General features: G+C 36.6%; 2 protein-coding genes across 7 annotated transcripts in view; one reads left to right on the top strand and one right to left on the bottom strand.

Moving 5' to 3' along the window:
• The window catches only part of LOC129575033 (uncharacterized), a 35,508-nt gene extending 34,298 nt beyond the window's left edge, over positions 1 to 1,210 (bottom strand). Inside the window, exon 1 of the mRNA XM_055457836.1 lies at positions 1,200 to 1,210. The gene's annotated coding sequence lies outside the window, so the exon portion shown is untranslated. The remainder of the gene's footprint in view (positions 1 to 1,199) is intronic.
• Positions 1,211 to 1,323: 113 nt separating this feature from the next.
• Positions 1,324 to 18,691, top strand: LOC129575103 (calcium uptake protein 3, mitochondrial). Of its 6 annotated transcripts, XM_055458039.1 has the most exons (11): positions 1,325 to 1,588; positions 14,634 to 14,769; positions 14,833 to 14,991; positions 15,067 to 15,149; positions 15,355 to 15,417; positions 15,977 to 16,066; positions 16,525 to 16,581; positions 16,673 to 16,909; positions 16,983 to 17,151; positions 17,303 to 17,460; positions 18,093 to 18,691. In XM_055458039.1, the coding sequence occupies exons 1-11, from the start codon at positions 1,367 to 1,369 to the stop codon at positions 18,162 to 18,164; spliced, it is 1,446 nt and encodes a 481-aa protein (XP_055314014.1). In that variant the 5' UTR covers positions 1,325 to 1,366; the 3' UTR covers positions 18,165 to 18,691. The 6 variants fall into 6 exon arrangements, with proteins under 6 accessions (XP_055314007.1, XP_055314014.1, XP_055314038.1 ...); XM_055458032.1 differs by lacking the exon at positions 18,093 to 18,691 and having other exon boundaries at positions 1,324 to 1,588; positions 17,303 to 17,887; XM_055458063.1 differs by lacking the exon at positions 15,977 to 16,066.
• Positions 18,692 to 18,965: the final 274 nt, after the last annotated feature.

An 18,965-nucleotide genomic window follows, 5' to 3' on the forward strand; every position in this document is an offset into this window, starting at 1 on the left:
ACAGACTTGCAGTACGCACAACAGCATATGATGTGAATGACTGAATTAATCAATTCCATCGCATAAAATAGTTTTGTTATTAAAATTAAATGATACGCATTTCTATTGGTTATCTCATCGTTGAAAAGTTGACAACAAAATACTCTTTTCAGTCATATGCAAATTCATGGCGATAACCAACAAAGAGGAGTTTTGAACAGATTCGCCGGTATAGACGGCGCAGAAATGTTCGCTATGAGCGAGAAAGTGACGTAAAGAGAGATAAAGTTTCCGGTTGTTGTGAGGTGATGAATTTAATCATGCGAAATACTTGCGTGCTTGCGAATTGACACCGAAATTTTCGGCAATGCTCACGTCGACCGCAGCATTGAAGCGCACGCATGTTCGCTTGGAAAGGAATTTAGTGAAGCACAATTTTTTTGATAATTTACACATCTTGATAAAAATGACCCGAATTTGTCACTTTTATCTTTCTCATTCTCTCTATCTGTCTCTGCCTGTCTCTTCTTCTCTCATTTCTTTCTCTTCCTCTTTCACTCCCCGATTCGAATGAGTTCGGTGATTTTTTTTTTCATTTTTTCTCTCTTCCTTTTCTATCACAAATAATTTCTAATTTTTGTTCATTTTCAATTGGCTTTAATGAATTCATTCAATTGATGGCGCACACACGCAGAGCGTGAAAAAGAACTGAAAGAAAAGCACACACTTCATTATTATGCATACAGCAGCACATTCATCATGCTGCGACTTAAAGGCTGCTGCAATGCAGCCAACAAATTGATAATTGGAAATGCCGTTTGCTCCAGTTAAACTTTTGCAAATAATTTCTCTCTTCAATTTTAATTTATATGCAAATACAGTTTGCCGGTTTGTTCCCCGGCTAGCCAAGTCAAATGAAGGATGGCATGGAGCACTATTTTTTTTGTGTCTTCAATCAATTGATTTTGATGAATTTATGCAATAACTGCAACGATAAATTCCACAGAATTCATTTTATAAATTATTCCGCGTTTTCAGGTCATTCGTCTGTCAGTGGTGCACATTAATTATGGATTGGCTTGCATAGATTTCACCAGATTTTTCTTTGAAACTCTTGAACAAAAACGTTCAACTTTTCTTCTATAAATTTTGCACAATAGTTTTTCTTCCTTCTGAAAAGTACGTTAGATCTTAAACGAACGAATTAAAAAAAAACTCACCAAATACTCAAATCTCACCACAGTCTTGAGTGAAGTCAGAAAAAACGCTCAAATACTCTGTTGCCACACACGTACGTGTACCAATACAGAGAGACTGTGAACTGTCAGCTGTCACTTGGACTGAACGTGGATAGACGACGACGAATTTGTGTTGAGTGAAAAACGCAATGGCTTCTGTCAAAGGTTTGCCTGTTCGCTGGTCTCGTTTGAAAATTGAAAATTTTCGACAATTTCCACGGAATTTCAGTACAAATCAGCAAATCAATCGAAAGTTAAACAATGGACAGACATATTGGTGGTATTTGTTGGGCGGTAGTGTTTGTGCCGGAGCTTATTTTAAATGGCAACATTCGTCTGCGGTGACTGCATTCAATCCGAAAAAGATGAAAGTAAGTTGATTCCTATCAATAGTGAACACAGTGATTTATTTTAAAATTCATTCGGTATCTATTGTGCAAATCACCGATGTCTCTCAGGTTGTTCTGCGTTCATTGAATCAATTGAAGACGAAACGGGAAATCAGCATTACTTTACTTTGTATTGTTGGTCTTTTTTTCTACGTTGAAAATTAAACTCTTTAGCTATAAGCGTATAAGTGAAATTGACATTAGGAAATTGAGCGAAAAAACACCTTCAAAAGTGGTTCGTGACATTCCGCATTGACTTAGCTCGACTGCCAAAATAGAAACATATGATTGCGTGCTACGCGTGAATGTATAGCACTTGCACAAATAAATGCGTATGAAAACATATGTTCATGTTCAATTGAGATTAGTTGAATGACAGTTGTGAACGAATGAAAAAAAACACACTCACACTCGAACCCTTTCATTTTGAGCCGCCTTCTTCTTCGCTCCCTTCTTCATCAATGAGTTAAGGATTCAAAACAAAAAAAAGTTAGAGTTTGTTTATCGTCAAACGATCCAAAGTTCAACGACTTCAAAACAATTGAAATTGATGACAACACGAGATTATATTTAACTGTAGAAAGTATCTCTATCTTTCTATCTGATATGTGTGTATTTTAGCTTATCATAACAATAGACCGTGTGTGTTATTTTCTAGATCAGCTATCGTGCACTTGAAAATATTCGGCAGTCTTCTTTCATTTTTCACTTCCTCCGCATCAAATTACTCGAGTTGAAAAAAGTCGCTCGAGGAAGAAAAAAAACGTTCAAGAACCGACATTGAGTATAAGGACAAGTTGATACAGTATTTGTCGTGGTTCGTTCAGTATTCAGCATGGAACATCGTTAAAATCTCATGTTTAATACTTTGTAATCGCTGTAATCTAATTCAATTATATCGAGATGTGCCATCGTACAGCATAACATTTGACTCAACCCATACAATCACAATTGAAATGACCACTAAACAAGTCAATTACTGCTTTTAAACATATGCAAATCGGATACAATTTATTTTCGCATTTTAAATACGTATATTCAAATTCAGGGAAATGTTGCATCGGTAAAAATGCAGTTTTTTTTTTCGCTTTGTATCGTTTTTCCGCACAGTTTCGAATGGTCATGTGAGTTTTTGTTGTCTCGTTGGTTTTTGGTCAGCAATTAATCATTGTTTGGTATTTGAATTACGTTCATTCCGATGTAAATCAACTGTTAAAATGAGCTCTTCGTCTGCACACATGTAATGGAATACGAATTTTGCGCTTTGGTGTTGTTCTTATCGATCGTACGACCATTTGAAGTATTTATTCTCGACGTAATTCGAAACGTTGTGCACAAAATATTCCGTGTTTAATGTGATCTAAGTGTTGATTTTATGCGTTTTCCTTGGAATTATTCGAGGCTCTTCTAGTTGAAAATGTAAAATCGATCAATTGACACTTTACATGTAGCTTATATAGCTCGTGCACTGCATTCTGTCACCATGTCTATGGTGATTTAAATGAATGGCTCCAACGCGATCTTCCATCGTTCGCAGCAACAGCATGAATTACTATGGCACGTTGCAATCGCGCGACAAATTCTATTGAATGTGAAAAGAAGGAACGTATAGCAAGGTTCATGCTCACAAAAATGATAAGATAAAATACGAATATAAAGAAGTGTTTGACCGAAACGTCCTTCGTGCAACATTAAAATTCGTCGATTTTGTCATCGCACACAATTTGGGCTCATTTGTGTTTTTCGATGGAACTTGTTAAATATTCTCACGAAATTCGACTGTTGGAAAAACTAATTTTGCTGATGATAAATGCGAATGGATGGTTAACATTCAAAATGCGTTACCCAAACATGTGGTGTACCGAAAGCGGTTTCTCTTTGCCCAAAAAGCAAAGCCTTAATCATAACGACAACGACGACAAAGCGATGAATGACAAATCGTTGATAATTTTTTTTCTTCTGTTGATTTGATGCTCTATTCTCCCTTTGACACAAATGATTTGAAAATTTGATGTCATTTTAAATGCCCGTTCGTTCTCATCCACACGACGAGAGAAAAACCAAATAAAATAACAACGCCAAAGATTCAATTAATTTGTTTATCTGCATGCGTTTTAGACATTTCATTAATATATGCATCGCTTTGGTAGACGTATTCACCAAATGCACACGCACGCATCATTTACGGTTGTCGGCATTTTTTTTCTTCTCTTTCTTTCTCCACCTCACTCTCTCTCTCTCGCTCGTCCAACAAAGCAAGCTCACATTCAAAGTGAAAATGTCGTTAACTCCGTTTAATCATAACTGCTGACTTAGAAAAATATCAATAATTTTCGAAACAAATTGGAGAACGAAATAACGTTCAATAAAATCGAAAACCAACCTCATGAATTCGTTTTTGTTGAAATGTTTTGATATTTCATTTACGTTAATCGGCCGATAAAACCGGCGCATATTGTCTTTGAAAAGGTAGGAGTTTTATCGAATTTTAATTTCGATCGAAACGGTACAAATGGGAAATTAAATTACTCGAATTAATACTAAAACAGATTATAAATTTGTGTTCGAAGAGCTCATTAAACTGGGTTGGAATTTTGGTTTTTATGCTCAGGCCTTTTCAAATCAATTGCACAGTGTGTTTTCTCAAAATGTTCTACCATGTTTATGTTGGGTGCTGGTCGAAAGGGGAATTTTGGACAGTAAATGATAATCAATAGTAAATTTTAGTGGTTATCATAATATGAGCTGATTGCATCAAAGCGAATATCAAGACCACCATGGGCAGAGGTTTGATTACGGTGTCGTTCTATCCGCCTCGTTTGAAATCGCGATGCTTTTTTTCTCTAAATTCCTCGCCGTTTCGAATGACATCACAAAAGCCGGAATGGAATTTTGGATTGGAGATCAAATACGCAAATTCAAACAAAATATCGCACACATTTTTTAGCTGACACTAATCCGATGTGGGCTTGACAATAGTATTTGAATACGGTTTTGTATTCGCACTCGCGATTGCGCGCCACACTGCAAACAATTTCATTTGTTTCCATGTCACACATGGCTTTTGTCTGCATCCACATGACATTTGCGCACCAGCAAAATGTCACTAGAGATACATTTAAATAAAAGCGGCAGAAAAGAGGAATTAGCATCACACAATCATTAAGTAAACGGTGCAGATTTGATGAACAAGAGAATGAGAAAGTCGAAAGAGATTTGGTGCTGCAATTTCGGTTTAGCACCCACTTAACATAACGACGAGTGAATTGATTTCATGCATTTCACAGCTGCGGGTTTATTTAAAGTCGCTTCCAAAACCATTGGTGTGTTCGTGCGTGTGTACACGCGAAAAGAGGTCGGGAATGAATGGCGTTGCAAATTGGAATTTGGACTGGCGGATTAAATGTATCAAACCGGCAAATGTGTCAGTCAATTAAATTACTGCACTTGACATTGAATGGGCAAACATCAAAGCATGTTAAACACTTTAACTGAAATGGCTCTGATGACTGATGAAACTTGCTTTGCCACACTGGTTCGTTCGGCAAATGCAAACGGCTTCCCATGCCATCGTCATCGTCACTCATCACACAGTAATTTGATATCAGACTCAAACAAACATTCTCCGACAGTTTTGAATTAATTGCTTTTTGATTGGCTAATTTTATGATTGATTTTAACGCGAGGCCCGCAGTTTGCTGGAAGAGAATAAGAAAAACATGAATACAAATGAGCCGAGAATTTGAATACAACTCGATTGTGCATGAAATGCTCGTTAAAGCATCTCTTCAGCATTTGACGAGCTGGGATTGCGTTTATCAAGCCCAATTCACCATGTGTACATTTTCTGTTAATCAATCGGAACCGAGAGTTCATCATTGGCATGTTATTCTAATATTTCCCGTCTTTTAATCCAGTTTCTTCTTACTCGTTTGCCTTTTGAACCAGACCATTTATTTTTGCCAGTCATTTTTTGCCTTTACGAAACGAAGCAAACTCTGTTGTAGCGCCCTTTTGTAGCCAAGAAATTGCATTGTAATGAATGCTTGATCCTTTAATAAATTCCCCAGATAAAATTCGAACGAACGCTTCTCACAAAGGCTAATTATTATGATTTAACAGGGCTAAACAGAGCACGCTTAACATTCGATTATTCTTTATGTGATTTTTTTATTTCGTTTAAAATTAAAAGACTTATCTAACATTTTTGATCGCATTTCATTGTCCTGAAACAAAATACGTGGCAGCGTCGTTGTTTCTTTTTTTCTGCGTATACGATGAATGGTTACACTCATGTAACCGCCATTGATCATACCGACTGCTGCGAGATTCGATCCGTTGAATATTGAGCAGTAAACGTAACATCGACACCGCAGCGGCACTCATAACCCAATGAACGTGAAAAATTATGCACCGCAAATCGATTAAATATAGATTTATTGGCGTAAATTAAGACATTTCCATGCGGCCAGCTACAAATTGCATGGCATGACGGTTCGGTGTAGCACGAGAAAAAAAAGCCGCAAAAATTCACAAACAAGGTGTGAATTCAGCGATTTTAATCACCGGTTTTTTTTTTGAGTGGAAGCGATTTTTCATTCGAACCACAATGGACCGAAACGTGGCATACAACAGAAGAAGATGATGCGTCTGCAGATTAAAGAAAAGGCACTCAATTATTTTATGGTATGCCTTAAATCCAGCATGAGCACTCAATTACACGGAATTAGCGTCAATTTTAGGCACTAAATGTGTAATTGGAGTCTCGTTATACAAATAAAATATCGGCAGCGAAACACCGAAAAAGGATTCGACCGATCGGCATCGATTCCATAATCCTGTGATTGATTCTTGGAAACGGGAATTTGAAATCCTCCGAAAATAACAAATTCGTTTTCAAGTCTTACGCACACAGCATTTAAATGATTACAATTTTTGAATTTGCCTTTGGGCTAATACACTGGTTTCTCCTTCTTTTTACATTATTTTTGGAAAATACAATTTCAGTCTTAGGCAGATTCGTGTCGTGGTCATATTTAACGATCAGCCATTCTTAACCTGAATTTTACTAATCAAAACGAATCATGAAATTGATTTCAATTTTCGGTGTGCACGATGTAAGCCGGCATTCGGACATATGTATTCAATTCCAAAAGAATTTACCGCATTCAACCAACAGCTCTGAAGTGAGTGAATAAGAAATGCCGAAAGTCAATGGCGTGTGGTTTGCATGGTGCGAAAATGAAGTGAGTTTGACAGACGAAATTCATTTTCAATTAACTTTTTTGGCATTTGAGTAGCACTTAAAAAAAGAGACCAGACAAGCTGCCGTAGTGGGAAAGCACAAAGTAAATATTCCTTTTTATTTCGAGATATTCGAATTATAAACATGTTGGACACTGGTTGAGAAAAAGGAGAACACAGCAAGAAATGACCATTCCAATTCATTTGAATCGGACAAAATATTGATATTACATTAATATGAATGCGGATAAGCGCGAAGAGGAGCCCAGTTCATATTCTACTTTTTGGTCGATGAGCGTCACTTTAAAAATGAATTATCTTATGGTTCGGTTTTTGTTTTCTCGTCGAGTATCGTGCTGATCAAATGCAATGTGAAAATATACCTTTTTCATCACCGAAAGTGTTTGAGATCGAGTCACTCGGCTGCTTGTTACGTCCATTTCACCGAGAAGGCTACTCTGGTTCGGGGCACTTTTGTTACTTGATGCAAACCAAAACACAACTCTCTCGTTCACAGAAATAAAACCTTAAAAGAAGGAGGCGAATGTGTGAGCAAGAGGAAAAAAAAACAATGAAAACAATCACCTTGTGCTGTTGTTTATTTATCAGCAATTTACATCATCTTAAAATCGTCTTCGGACGGTTTTTTCCCTCTTATGGTTTGAGGCTTTATCTGTGCTGCGTTCAAAAATTACATGTGCTTTTTTCCTCTTCTCGTATCAAGAATGTCGTAGTTGTTTCTGTGGGCTTCGTTTTTCATTAAAGAGCAGCGGCCGAGCAGAGTTGCAGACGACACATTCACTCACTATCATTTTCGTCATCGATCGGTTGTTGTGTATATCGATTTTGAATCGATTCAGTCCGCGTGGAAGAAGGTCAAAGGGATTAGACCATTGGTTATCACTAGACACACCAACAGCGTTAAATTTATTTGATTTGAGTACGTGGTGTTTGGGTCATTTGGTTGTCGGTATACATTTGGTTTCTTTTCATTTTTTCCCATTCGTCTCTTAAATACACATTCGACTTTTCTGATGGGCGCTACAGAAAAAGAAAACAATGCATTGCCAATGAATTGTTATGAGTTCATTTTCATTTCTCTTTCATTCAAAGTTCTAAACCAAACAATAGATTACATGCAAACGAATTAACGAATAGATTAGAGAAAAAGCATCAACAAGAATCCTGTTTATCGTGCCATTTGTATTGTTAGTTTGTTTGTTACCCCCTGTGACCGCGTTTCGTGGGCAGCATGGAATCATCGATTCGGTAACCAAATTAGTCGTTCAATTCATTTGTCTTGGGACCATCGCGTTTCATTTTCTCTGGAATATCGATTGACACAAACCAAAATCGAGTGAACGAGTCGAAGACACGGCCCAAGAATAACAAATGAAAAATGCAAATGAGACTTTTACCCATAACCGACTCGAATTCGGATGCCTTCGTGTTCGTTCCCCGCAATCGACACTAATTGTGATCATAAGCATCGATTTTTGTTGTCTTTTCCTAAAATTCCTGCATGGTTTTCATTAATTAAGTGCCGACAAATTGTTTGAAGTCCGATTTCAAGCGCCTGCATGAGCATAAACAGGCCGCATGACTCGACCAACACATTCCACATGGAATCCTTTGAAAGAAAAAAAAACTGAAATCTCGACGAGAAATTCATTTTCAAACTATTTCTAGTATCTGTTCACTTCTCCAATGTAAAACTCATACGATGCTCACTGCGAAGGACCAAACAAAGTGAATAAAATTGCGAATTGAAATTATTGGCTGCGAAGAAAAACATCAATATAAGCAGGCGGGAAAAAAGAGTGACCATCGCAATGCAAATATTCAATTTTCGACCGGGCAACTATAAACGCACTGTGTAATTACCGATAATTTCTGAGCGTGCAGAGCTCACAGAATGATTTTTTCTCCTCTCTTCACCGACGGGAATTTTCCATATTTGATGTGCTGTTTTATGCCGTGCGTAAAGTAGTTAAGATGGTCACCGGCAAATTACGCCGAGGCGAGAGAGAGAACAAAAAAAATGCTCACAGAAATGGGCGCACATTCGAAGTGCAACGAATTGAAATGTCGATAAAACGGTTGCCCATAATGATATGGTACAGGTTTTATTTTCGGTTTATTGAATCTTCGCGCGCACGGAAACATATACGCATTATCGCACTGTGCAGTGAGCGCGCTTTTTCGCACGAACCGTCAACCATTAAACGATTCAGCAACAAAACAACGAGGAACAGAGGAAAAAAGCGAAACAATTTAGGAATTTTAAATCAAATGGTCTTATTATCGTCACTTGTGTTTGCACACCAAGCAATTCTGCCCGTGAGCTGTGTGAGTCCACTTTCAAATTGTATTACACATTCAAACACAGAGTTTGTTTGGTGCTTTGGCCACAATTTTCAAATTAGATTTTAATGTTCGCACATTTTGGACCAATTGATCATTTTGGACCAGGAACAACGGTCGGAATGTTTCGGGCCGTATTTTCAACGGAGTTTGTTGATCCCATACTCGTTTGTCGTCCAACGGAAATTCATTTCGTTTTTCATGTGCACTCCTTTCAATGTAGCATGGTGGAACTTTGCTTGTACCATAGTATGGTACTAACTATCATGCTCAATGGCGTGAATCAAATTCCACACCAATTTATTGTAACAAATTAATCGAAATGCACCAAATAAATTGGGCAAATTAATTTTGATCATGCTTTGGGGTGTCTAACACTCTCTACTACAACAAATCCACTTCGTTATAATCGCCACTATTCAACTAGAGGCGATCATTTTAGTAGCGCACATCGCAGAGCCGATCGGTTCCTTTGGTGAAATGCCGCTTTTTCGCTTCATCGCACTAACAAGAAGAAAAAAAAACGTTTAATAAATGGTTACATAATTAACACATACACCAAAGGACCAATAAAAAAACCAATTCTAAATCACCCTTATTTAACGGCCATAAATCATAACGCCTATAAAACAAATTATCATTCAGTTCAAAGAAGCAACACTTTTGAAGAAGTCTTTGTTTTTACTTTAATTAAGAAGCTAATATCAGTTAAATGGATGAACAAAAAAATGAAGTTGATGAGTCTATTTCTCGATGAATCTATTCTCGTGGCGAACACAGTAACATTTTGAATTGGAATAATTTTTCAATTTTAGGCCATAAAATTTCTATTATTCTGATCTTTGCAAAATTGTCCTTTGTTTATTGATTTGAGTGAAAATGTGTTGCGTATTTGAAGTTCATGATCACTATAAGTCGGTTTTGTGTAGCACACACATGCGTAGATGAGTTCATTGACTCTCCGATTTGTTTAAGTGTTCTTGATGAATTCTTTTAAAAAGCTATAAAAATCGCTGTGCGTCATAAAAATTATTAACAGATGAAATTGGGATAGATTCCCAATGGCACGTACACATGATGCGCAATGGCACGTTCACATGACTTTGTTTAGTGGAAATTGACGCTGCTTTTTTATTTGTTTCGTTTGATTTTTTGTTGTTCTTCTAGTCGTTCCCTTAGAAGGAAATGGAAGGCAATTCAATGCACACGTTCGATGTGTAACCGAAATAAAACACCTACAGCGATCTCACTTACAACCAAAACACTAACCTTCACAATAATAAATTTCGTTGAATTCTCTATATGATTAAATTCATGTATCGCACAGTTTCGAAATAATTTTATTATTGAATTTGCTTGCATTCAATAGAAGGTTTTGTTTGGTCACACAAACATGAGATGTGACCATTGGTTCATGATCGACCATAGAATAGAATAGGATATTCGTATATATTTTTCTAAAACATAAATAAAATCCGTTGCATCATAAAATATGCGTTCGAACAATAATTCTTCCCGAAGAGGAGAAAAAAGAACGTTCTTCATACCATGTTCAATTCCTGCCGAAGTTGGAGTCTGCTGGGAGCCAAACAACGTGAGTTTTGATTACAAAAGCGGCTCATCGCTTGAACTATGCTATGCTATCAGGCCGAGCGTTTTTTTTTCAGCCGAGAGAAGCGAGCTGATAAAATTCGAATTAAGTCGTTTGTTTAGTATAAATATTGCAACATAAATTCATTGGATAAACACCAACTGCACTCCCGCCAGCAAACACACACCGCCGATATTATTTCATTTCATCTTTATTTTTTTCGATTTATGCGCACACGATATATATGTCTGGTATATTTTGTTGTTGTTTATTTTATTTGCTCTATCACCATAGTGCCAGCATAATCTAGTGTTCTGTTTTGTGTGTGCCGGTCTCTTTTTTTGTCTTGGTATTCAATTGAAATATCATATCGTGTGTATGTGCAACTGTTTTTATTTTCTATTCTAAACAGCAGCTACTCCAGCAACTAGGTTGATCTTAGCTCGCTTATCATGGAGTCAGATTTCGACTTGGCTAATTAGATTTCCTAGTTAATGTCGCGCGGCGAGTGAAATGTTAACACAAAGGTATCAATGAATGCAGATGCAAAGATAAATATCGCCATGGGCACATTTTGAAAACGCATCGTTTTGGCGCCACAACTCATTGTTACTTCGTCTTATTTACTTAACGAATTTTCTTTTCTTCATATTTAATCCAGTGGCGCGCGGCAGATAGTAAACTCTTACTTGCCCGCTGTTGTTCGCTCGCACGTGAGAGCAGCTTCTCTCTAATAAATAACATACACACTTCGTTTTGAAATGCACACAGATAGCAATCGATCGCGATTCCGCATACGTACATCGCTTTTATCGCAATTTTGCATGTTAGTCATACTTCATGTTGATAACAAAAAGAATATACACATCTTTTAAAGTTTTTATTTTTCATAGTCATTTCATGAACATTTTCGCGTTATCAATAGCGCTAAAATGTTGTGCCGTGTACGTATAATAAATTTGCCTTTTTACAGGTTGAATACATTAAGAACAAGACCCAAATGGATAATGTCAACGGTCGCATGTGTTGACACATTCGCTCGCAGAGTCTAAAAATAAATCACGGCTTCGATTCCGATTACATGTTATTGCTCTACTTCGGCCGTAAATTATCATAAGTTTTTCTTTCTTCTAATGAAATATTCTACACTAACGGTTTTTTGTTCAAAGAAAAAGAATCAATTCACCGACAATCCATTTTGATGCAAAACATTTTTCAAACTTTGTTACGAAATACAACTGCCAATCCATCACCAGAAAATTACTCGTTTTGTTTATCGCCTCCGAACAATTTTTGGCCAATGTTCGAAATTTGGTTCACAGTATAATCGAATGTACCGTTTCGAATCCCGAAACGAGATTCAATTATAATAACCTGCGATAATAAGGATTTTCGATTGGGTTGCATTATCATTACCGAATCAAAAATCACAATTACTTTTCACCTCGTTTCCGTGAACGGGTTTCGCTCGGCGGGATAGCAACAATAACAAAACTACGGTGAATTGGCCGAGCAAATCGAAGAAAGTTTTCGGTTTTCGCGTCTTGCTTTTTTTCAACAAAGAATTTTGTACATCTTCTCTCGTGTATGTTGTTGCACTTTGGTATCATCGTTTAAAAGATGAATTAACTCTACACGCAAGCCACAGCAGAGTATTTGCAAATTCATACACTGGGCGCACGTAAGAGTTGCATCGTCGGAATTCAAGGACTGTTGTATTGCTGCGTGATTTTTTCTCTATCTCTCTCTCTCTCTTCATTTCGTTTCGTTTTTCGATTCGGTGTGTATTTTTGCGTCTGCTGTAGACCTTGATCGGAGAACCACCTGTCAAACTGCACGAAATCAATTACATCATTATTTTCGTCATGCGCTGCATTCTCAAATCAAATAATTCATTTATGTGTTATTCTGTGTTTGTGTGCAACCGTCGACAGCGAAAGGGTACGGACAAAGCATTCTTTCACATTTTTTTTTTGGTTCCAGATTGAAAATCCATTGGATATTTCAATCGACGTAAATTTGACAGATATTGTGCCTCTTTTTTTCGCCCCAACTTTAAATAAAATTGCAAACCGCCTGACGTGCTTGCACTAAATTAACTCACGCTCCTCTTCACCCGCTTTCGCGTACACTTTCCGGAACGCAATCATGACTCAGTACAAGTAGAAGGAACCATGAACATGAACAAAAACCGTACATTTTTTTGCACATTATCGTCGGAATGTTCGAATTCTGATTTTTATTCAATTGTTCGAGTGTGTGTGTATTTTTTGTGTCCGCTTTTAATGGCAATTCATGCTGTGGCAATTTCACAACCAGAAGTTAACAATGTTTCACTTCGATGTTTTGCGACCTTTTGATTTTCGGTGATATATTATGCGAACTTTTCAAAAGCAGTAGTAGCAGCAGCAGCTGTTTATATCGATTTGTATGTCTTTATTTTTGGTATCATACGATTCATAATGAATGATGTATCGGTTCGCTTGACATTGGTGCGCTTTCTCTATTTTCGAAACTGGATGATAGACAACTGTCACCAGCATTACTGATCGACCATTTTCGGTTTTTATCGCCTTTTGGCCAACAAACTCTATTGACCTTCGCCATTACGAATACAATCAATTCATTAAAATTTCAAACGGTTTCTATACGAACAAACCAAACTAGCAAATTGACTTGAAACGAATGTGGTTGAACATGAACACACTTCACATTTTAATACAGGGAATTTTTGAATCAAAAATAGTCATTTTACTCGCAAAAAAAGTAGAATTGGCCAAGAATCAAAAACACGTTCCATAGAAAAGGTGCTAAACATGAATTTCGAGACGAATGATTCGCATTCCGGAGCGAAGATCAAATTCAAACGAAACATCACCAAATCGTGTTTTCAATATACAAACAACAAACAGCCCAACAATAATTCTATGTAAAACGTTTGTTCTTTTATCGGTTCGTGTTCGGTGTTTGTGCAGAAGCCATACATCACTCGACCAATTAATTTTCGACACACATTCGGTTTGTACGCGATGCAAAGGTTGCTTCGTACGTTTATCATTGATCACACTTGATTTGGATGGGAGAGTTGACCGATTACGGCCCGTAACACACTGAAATGTCGTTCAATCCGTTTTCCATAAATCTCCACAATTGTGATAGATTTAATGTCTATTTTGTTTTATTTCATCTATTTTGTCAGTATTTTGTTTTATTGCCGAGAGAAGAGAGGCAAAGAAACACATTAAAATAACATTTGTTCTAACAAAATACCGTACTTCAATCGGCAAATTTCGTGTGTTTGTGTAGAAAGTTGAGTTTTGGGGGCAATAAATAAAATTGGGAACCGCCTTCTTTGCGATCGAAATCAATATTGCGTGGAATGGATGTCACATCAGTAAACGGAAAGATTTATAACATTATTTAGAATACCTGCACAAGATGCATCCGATACCTTGCCGATCACCGAAAAATAAAATTCGAGCATTAGTTTCGGTGACTTTCTTCTACCTCGTCCTACAAATTTTTAATGACTTTCCGCTCGAAAATGAAAAAAAAGAAACACAAACATTGCAGCAAATTATCTGATGCTTTTCTACTTGAGCGAATGGGAATCGTGCGCAGTTAGCGGTTATTTTATGGTGTAAACAAACAGCAGGTAGTAGTGGTGCCATGCCAGAAGACAGATCCTTGTCGCAGGATCCTCTCTGTATTCATAAAATAAGTTATAAATCTTTCCAAACCTTTTATATTCCATCGATAAGCACATTAACGTGTGTCTTTTTCTCACGTTTTCACATTTTTTCCTCTTTCGCTCCCTTTCTATTCCAGGATGACACGGATAAGGGAGTTAAATTAACGTCACGTGAGAGACGGTTCATAAAATTCGCTTCGGTTGAATTTGACGGTCAATTGTATATGACACCGCAAGACTTCTTGGATTCGGTGGTTGAACAGGAGGCAAGACGTACGTTTTTACACATCTTTGCTTTTGGAATGTATCAACTCATTTGAATTTCATATTTTTCAGCTCGGCTCAAGAGGCGCACACTCACATTAGATGATATAAATAAAATGAAAGACGCAACGCCACCGCTTAAAAAGGGATCCACACAAATGTTTCGCACTCTACGCGACAAAGGCATCATTTCCTACACCGAATATCTGTTTTTGCTCTCGATTTTAACCAGTGAGTGAATGTATTTATTTGAAAAAAAAAATTTAGCAACTTTTTGATGAAATTTCCAAAAAAAATCTTTTTCAGAGCCAAAATCCGGTTTCAAAATTGCATTCAACATGTTTGATACTGATGGCAATCAGCGTGTCGATAAAAATGAGTTTCTAGTCGTAAGTATACCAAGACAAAGAAATTCATTTCCATCATCAATGGGTTTTTTTTCAACATCGTTGAAATCTCAACAAATACTCGATTTTGGAACAATAAGAATAAAATTTGTTTTTGAACTTCTTCTTGAGAAATGAACGATTTTTGTCCCTCGAGTAATTGGCACACAAAAAAATGGTTAATTTTATTGGCATTTGAAACAAATAGATAACGCGCATCCTCGGTGGATCACTTCGTCAGCAGCATTTGGATAGAAAAACGCAGCGAATCGTGAGAAGTTTCCGCATGACTGTTTGTTGTCCGTGTTAGAATGTGGATATAAATGCCTTTGAAATCAATCAACCAATAACAAATCCAATAGCTTCCACTAATCCGTGTTATTAGATGTAGTTCACGTGTGCAATGCAACTGACCAATCTAAAAACAAATCAGAATTCGCCATTCGATGTTGTGGTTTGTAGTTTCATATATAGCTGTGACCATTTAGATCGTGTTAAGTTATGTTTCCACAAACAAAGTGGTCATATTAGCTAGGCAACCCCACATATTTAGCGATTGAATAGAACAAAACCAAGCGTTTACTTTCGACCCAAAAAAATGCCCAAATTCGCATTGCCCTTGTCATTTTGTATCGACGTGTTTTAAGAATAACCAAACGAAAGTGTGTCGATCATTGATTAATTTCCTCGATCGTCGTTGGTTTGATTCGCTTGGGCCTAGAAGAGGATACGAATAGATTCAGCTTCCTACGCTTTGGCGTCCGATTGAGAGACAAACAATTATTGAATGATTTCAAAAATGATGCGGATTTTCTTTTGTAAACCTGTAGGTTATATCGCTGTTACCGACGGAAGAAGCAACTGCGTTGCTCAGACTCCGTTCGCGTGATAAAGAGAATGATGAAAATAGACAAGGTTTTGTAAGTTCGATAGACAGTATTCGATGGAAAATTGAACCTAAAAACATATTGTGATTTAAACAGAGATTGCATATTTGCTGCTGAGTAGGCCTTAGCTGAGCTGAATTTGCTAACTCAGGCGCCTGAAGCGGTATTTTAGCGCACTTACGGTGCAAAATTGTTGTGAATCGCTGGAATTCACGCTGTTTATCAACTATATTTGCGTGGATACCAGCGATCCACAAAAATTTTGCACCGCAAGTGCGCTAAAATACCGCTTCAGGCGCCTGAGTTAGCAAATTCAGCTCAGCTAAGGCCTACTCAGCAGCAAATATGCAATCTCTGGATTTAAACATTTAAATGAAATGCAACTCGTGTAGAACAGATTATCAATAGCAACACTTGTGACACTGCATAGAATGTGGCGAACGTCTTTGTTGCGGCTGAATCATTTTTTCGAATCATTGCAATATTTTCAGATGGAAAACATCTTCATTGGTGCTTGGAGAGATAAACGTGGCATTGCGGCCAATGATGTAAGTTTTGGACAATGAATTCTTTCACACTATCAAACTGGAATGATGGATTCATTCATTAATATTACTTTGCAATATATTATCCCGCCAGGATACGTATGTTGAAGATGAAGAAGGATTACAACGACGCCACAAAGTTGACACGACATTGCAAGTGCACTTCTTTGGCAAGAAAGGAAATCAAGACTTACACTACGAAGGATTTTATAAGTTCATGGACAATTTGCAAACGGAGGTGCTTGAGCTGGAGTTTTATGAATTCTCAAAGGGAAACATTGCAATTACCGAAGTCGATTTCGCAAAAATCCTTCTCAGATACACTTATTTGGTTTGTTTTCGATAATCATGTTGAGTGAATGTGTGAAACGTCATAATAAAACGATATACTCGCCATTTTATAGGATACTGACGAATACGACATGTATTTGGACCGTTTATTGGACCGTGTTAAACACGAAAAAGGAGTGACTTTCAAGGAATTCAAAGACTTTTGCCAATTTTTGAACAATCTCGAAGATTTTAGCATTGCTATGCGAATGTATACACTCAGCGATCAAGCTATTTCAAAAGGTTGGGTATCATCACCGTTTTTTTTTTGAGATTTTTTTTTTTAATTTCTCATAGAAAAATCGGTGTCCATTGATTTCCGTTCATTTTAATTCTAAATTTGTTTGATTTTTTTCATTTCATTGTTTCATTGATTTGTTATTTTTTATTCCAGGAGAATTTGCTCGAGCAGTGAAGATATGCACTGGACTGACCTTATCGGAGCATTTGGTTGACACCGTTTTTGCTATTTTTGACGAAGACGGTGACGGCATGTTATCTTACAAAGAGTTCATTGCCATAATGAAGGATCGTTTGCATCGTGGCTTCAAAGTAAGTAACGATGGCAGTATCGAGTACAACGAAGAGCTAACCGATGAATATGAGGACGGTGTTCTTGCTTTCCCCACCTTCATGCGCAGTAGAGCCTGCCGAAAACTAAGACGCCAATTTAGAATTTTACAGCTTTAGTCGTTTTTTAAAAACATTTTTATTTACCGTGTTCAATTGTATGATACAATTTTGTTGTTGTTGCTTCTGTTTATTTTAATACTCTTGCATTTTAAGTCATTTTATATAAATTTTTATATATGATTTTTTTTTGGTGTGTTTTAACACACAATTTGCATGGTCACAAATTTTGTGATAGAAATCGTGGTCAATTTTTTACATTAAAAAACTGACTTGGTTCTCAGTTCAACTGAAGCCAGATATTTTTGGACGAAATTTTTGAAGAAAATAAAATCGATTATAATTTCTAGTTTTTTTTAGTTCTTTATTTTTTTGTTAAGTTAGTGTGCACTTTTCTGGTTTATGGTAAGTTTTGCCAGATCTTTTTTTCTTCATTTTTTTTTGGTTTGATTTGTTGCTGTGTTTGTGTGATAATTTGACTAATTGACCAAAAAACCTGGTAAAATGAGCTAATGTTAATCATGACCATTCAATCTGAATCTTTTTCTTTTTAGTCTGTCGCCAAATCCGAAGGATGGGAGGCCTTTAAGCATTGTCTTAAACAAGAAATGAAAGCAAAATTTTAAACGAATTTTCTCAAATCACTTTATCTATCAGCAATTGCAAGCCACTTTTTTACTCATTTTAATTAAAAGGCGTTCAATTAACAAGTTATTTAAAGAAAAAACGTGGAATCGAAGTCTTATTTTATAATTTGAAAGAAGAGTCGGTGCAATCAAATGAAGAGTTCGTACGATTCACGATTTTAAATTATTAGCACAAAGTTGTATCGTAGTTTTTAAAAAAATCACCTTTGGAAAGAAAAAAAATCACCTCATTTCGCGCAAAACACTTTTCTACTCTTTTACGCTTTAACCCAATTTTTCGCTACAAATGAGATTGTTATATCATGTTATCTACTTTGAATTACCATAAAACTGAGGAATACCCCTGAGGAATAATATTTTATTCTATTTACGTATATCATAGTTAATTTATTCAGTCTAGAAAGCGCTTGCCTTGAAAATGAAAGAATTTTATCTCGGTTAAAAACTAAATAATCGAAATGTAGTAAAAATGCGAATGAAATAATAAAAAAAATCTCTCTCATAAATGTGTTTGGGATTCTATTGATTACGTCGGTTATTTTCAGCAGTGGCTAATAAAAACTGTGATCAAAGAATTAGCAAACGAAAACGAGATTTTTTGTAGTTTTTTATTTCAGGTTTTGCTCTATTCAATCACACACACACACAAACGAGATACGTGTGAACGTCGGTGGATAGAGAGTAGTCAATAAATTTGACACACGTTTGTTCTCTACTCAATGCCATACCTCCTGTGATAGGTGAATCACAAAAAGTCTAATTTAAAATTGTGGTTGAAAT

The sequence above is a fragment of the Sitodiplosis mosellana genome, unplaced genomic scaffold (genome assembly GCF_009176505.1).
Source record: "Sitodiplosis mosellana isolate CC-2019 unplaced genomic scaffold, AAFC_SMos_1.0 Smas_scaffold_1, whole genome shotgun sequence".
Lineage (NCBI taxonomy): Eukaryota > Metazoa > Arthropoda > Insecta > Diptera > Cecidomyiidae > Sitodiplosis > Sitodiplosis mosellana.